Source organism: Ovis aries, chromosome 12, assembly GCF_016772045.2.
Source record: "Ovis aries strain OAR_USU_Benz2616 breed Rambouillet chromosome 12, ARS-UI_Ramb_v3.0, whole genome shotgun sequence".
Taxonomy (NCBI): domain Eukaryota; kingdom Metazoa; phylum Chordata; class Mammalia; order Artiodactyla; family Bovidae; genus Ovis; species Ovis aries.
Window position 1 is genome coordinate 53,927,823 of NC_056065.1, and position 7,091 is coordinate 53,934,913.

Consider the following 7,091-nt stretch of genomic DNA (forward strand, 5'->3'; position numbering starts at 1 on the left):
AGCTGTTTGGAGTTTTATTCCTTGACATTCAAAATATGTAGTTTGTGCAGTGGCATTCATTTTAGGGATCTGTCATCTTTTCCAGCTCAAGTAACTGTGGGAATTGAGGATGGAGGTTGAGTTGTGTCACATGCTGCTTCTATTCAGTAGTTTTAGGGCCCTAAGAGGAGAAGACAATGGCACCCCACTCCAGTACTCTTGCCTGGAAAATCCCATGGACTGAGGAGCCTGGTAGACTACAGTCCATGGGGTAAGAGTCGGCATGACTGAGCGACTTCTCTTTCACTTTTCACTTTCTTGCATTGGAGAAGGAAATGGCAACCCACTCCAGTATTCTTGCCTGGAGAATCCCAGGGATGGGGGAGCCTGATGGGCTGCCATCTATGTGGTCGCACAGAGTCGGACACAACTGAAGCGACTTAGTAGCAGCAGCAGCAGGACCCTAAGAAAGTGGTAAAGTTTTCACCAAAATAATTAGGTCAGCCTTCAGGCTTGGGGTATCCACTTACCAGTTCATCATAATAAAGCAAAGCAGTGAATGGAAATGGATGGGCAAATAGTTGGTCTTCTTCCTCCTTAGTACTTTTATGAGATTCTTGCTCTGGTCCCTGTAGAGGCAGCATTATGGATTTTCACCCATGAAAACTAGAGTAAAATTCTGGTAAACTGGGAGTCTTCTGGGCTTCCTTGGTGGCTCAGATGGAAAAGAATCTGCCTGTAATACTGGAGACCAGGGTTTGATCCCTGAGTTTTCTAGCCCCATGGGAGCAGTCGATATGGCTATGAGTTGGTTCCTCTGAAGAGTGGGAATACCAATGAAAGGGTGCTCATGCTTGCCTGAGAAATATGCCTTCTTCCCTGCAAGTTTCCATGGGATTCCTATTGAGCAGAGTCAGAATGAGTACCTGGAATCCACCCAGACTCCTGGACCAAGCAGTGATGAGCCTGCTGAGGGATGAGGCCTTGGCCATTTCTGCTCTGGAGTATCTGCCCATCGAGCTCTTCCCCCAACTCTTCATGGAAGCCTTCTATTGGAGTTGCAGAGAGACACTGAAGGCCATGGTGCAAGCTTGGCCCTTTGTCCGCCTGCCTCTGGGGGGACTGATGGAGATGCCTCACCTGGGAACCTTACAAGCAGTGCTGGATGGACTTGATGTCCTGCTTTCCCAGAAGGATCAACCCAGGTGAGTCTAACTGAAGTAGACTGGTAGAGTCAGGGGAGTCTTTGAAGAGACAGCTGAGGTCAGAGTGTGAATGGCCAAGGGATAGACCAGAGGCTTCTGATGATGTCAGTGAGGAAGTACAGGGACTTGGCCATTGCTGAAAACACTCTAGGAAATGTTTTCAGAAAATGTAGGAGTGCCTGAGATGCAAGGGAACCTGAAAGTACACTCTCTGCCTCCTTCTAGTGATGCTTAAGGAAGGTGTAGAAGTGGATAAAAGGAAAAATGGAAGGGGAAGAGGAGATGCAGGAAACTGAGGCAGAGAGGGACGAAGAGGGAAATGTCAAAAATGTGAATTAAAAGCCCAGGTGGGATGTCTCAGTGTTGCCTAAATTCTGAGGCTGTGGTTCATTTTAGTGGATATTCAAATCATTGCTGCCAATCTGCTATTTCCCCCACAGGAGGTGCAAACTGCAAGTGCTGGATTTAAGAAATACGGGCCAGGACTTCTGGAGAATGTGGTCTGGATCCAGTATCCAGGTGTCCTCAAGCTCATTAGAAGAACCAGTGGCTAAGAATAGGCCAAGAACACATCGAACTTTGGCTCCCTTGGAGGTGTTCATAGAACTTCACATCAATGGAAGGATCATGGATGGATTCCTCGCCTACCTCATGAGATGGGTGGAGAAGAAAAAAGCTTCCATACACCTGTGCTGTAAGAAACTAAAGATAGAGTCAATGCCCAGAGACAATATTATGAAGATCCTGAGTATGGTGCAGCTGGACTGTGTTGAGGAGGTGCGAGTAAATTGTACCTGGCGGCTGTCCAGCCTGGCTGTGTTTGCTCCTCTCCTGGGCCAGATGAGCAATGTGCAGAGACTCCTTCTCTCTCACATGGACGTGTCTGCACTTGAAGATCAGGAGGAGCAGTATGTTGTCCAAATTACTTCTCAGTTCCTCAGGCTGCACTGCCTCCAGGATCTCTTTCTGGTATCTACCTTCTTCCTGGAAGGATGCCTGGACCAGATGCTCAGGTGAGTGTGCACCACTGGCGAGGTAACAGTGAACACAACTCACCACCCTCCACCCCTCCAGGCACAGAATTCGGTTTCACTGGTATCTGAGCTGGGGAAGCTTGCGCTCTTAGAGCCCAGGGGCCAGGGCAGGGACAACAGAGGATAGGGTATCAAAGGAGAATTTCTCTAGAATTTCCGTGCTGTTGTTCAGTCGTTCAGTCATGTCTGACTCTTTGTGACCCCATGGACTGCAGCACACTATGCTTCCCAGTCCTTCACTATCTCCTGGAGTTTGCTCAAACTCATGTCCATTAGGTCGATGATGCCATCCAACCATTTCATCCTCTGCCACCCCCTTCTCCTCAAAATTGTCATAGCCCTCCAAATTACAGGTGGGCTATAAGATATAGGCTTGCTTTATCTACATCAGAAGAAAGGTCAGGGTAGGGGGACATGCAAAGGTTGAGGCACAGTAGCTGGCAAAGTTTAGAAGCAAGGAGCGAAAGCTTCTACTTGATATTTTGTGCCTAGCCCCTGGGGAAAGAGTTCAGGCACCCTAGGAGGGGAATGACAAACCCCTGCCACAGAAGCCTCAGGTGCACTGACTGGGAGAAGATGCTAAAGGGTCAAGAACTCAGGCTATGCACAGAGTATTCAAAAAAAAACTTCTATTGGTAAAAAAAAAAAAAAAAAAACAACTCTAGAATGTCAAGCATACTATCTCCTTTGCTGCTCTATTCTGAACTGTGGTATCACATAATCACCCAAATCAAGGTAGGTGTTCCAGCTGGATAGAGGCTCTGGAAAGGGACACCTTTTAGGTAGCTATAGACTAAGGTTTAGGATCTAGTGGTTGGGTATATGATTTCTTCCTTAAGAAGGGATATCTTAATTTAGGTAAGACTTGAAAATAGGTAAGAAAAGGGGAAATTGAAGATGGAAAACTATGTCTGAGCATTTCTAAACCAAAGCTCTGTGCTTAACACTTTTATGATCACAATAAGCCTGTCTCAAATTCCCTGTCTGTAAAAGGCTTTTTGCTCCAGATAAGATAATTGATATATGGGAAATGCATGATTCTGGAGGTGATAGTAGTAGAATAGGAGCCAAAGGGATCATAAAAGCTGGTTTGCAGATAATGCAGGGATGTAAGTGAGACCCTGCAAACTGCCATCTTCATGGGTTGTTGTGGGGCCTTGCCCAGACTGGTCTTCTATGCATGTCATCCAGAAGCCTCACCTGGCTTCTGGGTATGCCTGGGGCCCAAGCATGGGTGGAAGGAAGTCTGAGTAGGAAACATTTTAAGTATGTCTCTTTCTATTAACATTCAGTGATGCCCATTGATGATTGAGACAAGATGTCAGGCTCTGCTGTGAGCTTGTTCTAGTCCATCCTATGATCTTCATTCATACTCATAAGGAAGTGGAATGTGTTTTACTCTGCTACATAGATGAGGAAAGAGTTTTCCAGGTTCTGTAAACTTGATCCAGACATACTGTGAAGGTTAAAGACTCAGGCTTAAATGAGACTGGGAATTCTGGGTAATGATCATTATCAGATGGTCAGACAAAACTTGGCCTTCAGCAAATCTCTTGTCTCTCACCTTGAGGTCACCTTCCACCCCAGTTTTTAAGACATTGTAATTCTACTTCTCCCCAGGTGCCTGACAAACCCCTTGGACACCCTTGGAATAACTCACTGCCTCCTTACGAATTCAGACTTGACCCATCTTTCCCAGTGTCTGAATATCAGTCAGCTAAAGGGCCTGAATCTGAGTGGTGTCACCCTGACCTACTCTAGTCCTGAGCTCCTTCCAGGTCTGCTGGAGAAAGTTGCAGCCACCCTCCAGGAACTGTACTTAGATCAGTGTGGGATCATGGATTCGCAACTCGAGGCCATCCTGCCTGCCCTGAGCCACTGCTTCCAGCTTAATTTCTTCAGCATACGTGGAAACTTCCTCTCCATGGCCGTTATGGATAAGATGCTTCGACACACCTCAGCACTGCCCAGTTTATGTCAAGAACTGTACCCTGTCCCTCAGGAGAGTTTCAGCTCTCTGGGAATCCTCCAGCTGGGGAGACTTGCTCAGTGTCGAGCTGAACTGCTTGAGATTCTGAAGGACTTGGGACATCCCAGGACCATCTGGATTAGTTCCAGCCCCTGTCCTCACTGTGGAGAGGACACATTCAATCATCCTGAGCCCATCACATATGGCAGTAACACCTCTGCCTAGTTGGATGCATCGATCGAAAGCTTTCTTCTGAGCATTTGGAAACTGAAATCTATGATACTGGTACTTTGTGAAGGGAAAAGAGACCTATGGTTTCAGACATTTGCTCAGTGTGAATGTGAAAAGGAAAAGTGATCCTGCAGGGGTGCAGGACTGCAGAGGGAATAGCTGATGCGGAGCAGTAATGGAACTTTGTATACATGTGTCCTACGGAGTAAGAATTATAAACCTGAATTTCCGAAGGTGGATTCAAGCTTGTAACCCACATGTTGGAGCTATCCCTAGGTAGATGGTTATAAAGAAATGAAATGAAGAGATGCTCAGTGTAAACCAACTGCTGCCCTCCATGTATCATCTTTTTCTTCCCCTCACTTTTCGTTGCAGGAATCTCCAGATGCAGATTTTTAAAAAATCAGAGTTTCTGAGTTTCTGCCATTTTCACCCAGTCTTTATTCTGTCTGAGGCATATCTCCAGAGTTTGCTCAGATTCGTGTCCATTGAGTCAGTGATGCTATTTAGCCATCTCATCCTCTTCCACCACCTTCTCCTTTTCCCTTCAGTCTTTCCCAGCATCAGAGTCTTTTTTCAATAAGTCAGCTCTTCAAAACAGGTGGACAAAGTATTGGAGCTTCAGCATCAGTCCGTCCAATGAATGTTCAGGGTTGATTTCCTTTAGGATTGACTTGTTTGATCTCCTTGAAATTCAAGGGACTCTCAAGATTCTTTTTCAGCACCACAGTTTGAAAGCATCAGTTCTTTGGTGCTCAACCTTCTTTATGGTCCAACTCTCACATCAGTACATGACTACTGGAAAAACCATAGCTTTGACTATACAGACGCTTGTTGGCAAAGTGATGTCTCTGCTTTTTAATATGCTGTCTTAGTTTGTCATAGCTTTCCTTCCAAGGAGCAAGTGTCTTTTAATTTCACGGCTGTAGTCACTGTCCACAGTGATTTTGGAGCCCAAGAAAATAAAGTCTGTCAGTGTTTCCACTTTTCCCCCATCTATTTGCATGAAGTGATGGAACCTGATGCTATGTTCTTAGTTTTTTGAATGTTGAGACTTAAGGGACATCTCTTACCTCCTTACATATTCCTATGTCTGTTCAATGGCTAATACATACAAGGTTGAACATACTCAGTATCCAATAAGCCATTAGAATGAAGATTTCTTTGCGGGGCCCTGATTGCTGACTCACACCATGACCTTAGACATGAGTAGTCCCCATGTTTCTCCTTGTGGATCTATAAGTTTCACTTCTTGGCACTGCTGTGTGTTGAGAAATGGCTTTTCTGCACAAGCCATTGCTCACAGTTCTGAAAGTGGTCATCTGCACTGCAGATAAGCTGAGCCTCTGCATCTCACTAGCCAGTTACCCCAGTAGGTAATAGTCCTTGAATTATTCTAATGAAGGTATACAAATTTCTCTGAACAAAAAACTAAAACTATATGGGCATGTAACATGGGTTTTTTTTTTTAATTTCTCATTAAAAATTACATCCTTTGGGGGCTAGGTTATATTAATGAAAGAATGACTTTCATAACACCTTCTGTGTCTCCCCATTAAGGAAGATGAGCATAGCATGTTTTGACACCAGATATCAGGATTTATACAAAACATCTTTCAGTTTCCTTGCCTGTGGTAAGACATTTTAGTTGTTAGGGTTCTCCTGAGTAACCACTATTGTACAGCTGATTGTTGAACAATGTGTCAGTGAAGGGTGCTACTCCTACTCAGCTGAAAATCTCCATATAATTTGTAGTCTACCCTCCATATCCTCATTTCCACATCCTTATTTTCCCCAACTAGATCCTGTAAAATGACATTTACTCTTGAAAAACGTTTGTGTGTAAGTCAACTGAGCATTTCAAATCAGTGTTTTCCAGGGTCACCTGTTATACATATAGGAAGACTTCCATTATGGTAATGGGCTTGCCTGGTTACACAATCTGCTATCTGTAACCTAGACAACCTGCAAAGCCAGTGCTACAACTCAGACTGAGGATTAAAGCTCAAAACTAGGTAAGCTGATGGTGTTAGTCCAAGTCTGAGGCCAAAAACCTAAGAAGCAGGGAACCACCATTTAAATTTCATAGCAAGGAGGCTTGAGAGCCAGAAGCTTCAATGTTTGTGGCTAAGAAGAAAGAGAGGAGAAAATTTGCCCTCCTTGCTTCATTTAGAACCCAAGAACTGCAAGATGCCCACTCACAGTGGTGAGGGCCGATCTCTTCACTCAGTCCTTTCCAATGCTTATTTCTTCCAGAAACACCTTCAAACATAACTCATGTTTTACCAGCACTTTTTTTACATAGGAACATTTACACAAGAAAATTAACCATCATAATGACCTTAAAGAGAAGGCATTCACAGAAAAACTGCTGAGGTTTCATGGACTGGTGTTGCTGATTTGAGGTGGGAGGGGATATAGGAATGGGGGATCTTAGGCAAGAGCTCAGTTTTTCTGGTGTGTGTGTGTGTGTGTGTGTGTGTGTGTGTGTGTGTGTGTGTGTAAAGGAAGACAATGATATAAACCTAGATTCTGGGATTTTCTAGGATTCAATGAGATGAAGCACTTGAAAGCTTGGCATCCAACCTGGCATATAGTAAGACACTATTAAAGGGGTCTTTTCCTACTTTTTCTCTCCTTGCCACATGTAAGTTACTTCCATGTCTTTTTATG

The 7,091-nt window shown here is 44.6% G+C and overlaps 1 protein-coding gene across 1 annotated transcript; it reads left to right on the forward strand.

Annotated features, from left to right (window-relative positions):
• The first annotated feature begins 897 nt into the window (after positions 1-897).
• Positions 898-4,412, forward strand: LOC101115051 (PRAME family member 27-like). Its single transcript, XM_004014086.5, has 3 exons — positions 898-1,184; positions 1,625-2,197; positions 3,839-4,412. Exons 1-3 carry the CDS (start codon positions 898-900, stop codon positions 4,410-4,412), a joined length of 1,434 nt encoding a protein of 477 aa, XP_004014135.5.
• The last annotated feature ends 2,679 nt before the right edge of the window (positions 4,413-7,091 follow it).

Excerpts from the sequence above, each read along its gene's own strand:
- LOC101115051 (XM_004014086.5), top strand. The coding sequence starts at position 898 with ATGAGTACCTGGAATCCACCCAGACTCCTGGACCAAGCAGTGATGAGC. Across the intron at positions 1,185-1,624 it reads TCCCAGAAGGATCAACCCAG|GAGGTGCAAACTGCAAGTGC; the intron begins GTGAGTCTAACT and ends TTTCCCCCACAG. Across the intron at positions 2,198-3,838 it reads TGCCTGGACCAGATGCTCAG|GTGCCTGACAAACCCCTTGG; the intron begins GTGAGTGTGCAC and ends ACTTCTCCCCAG.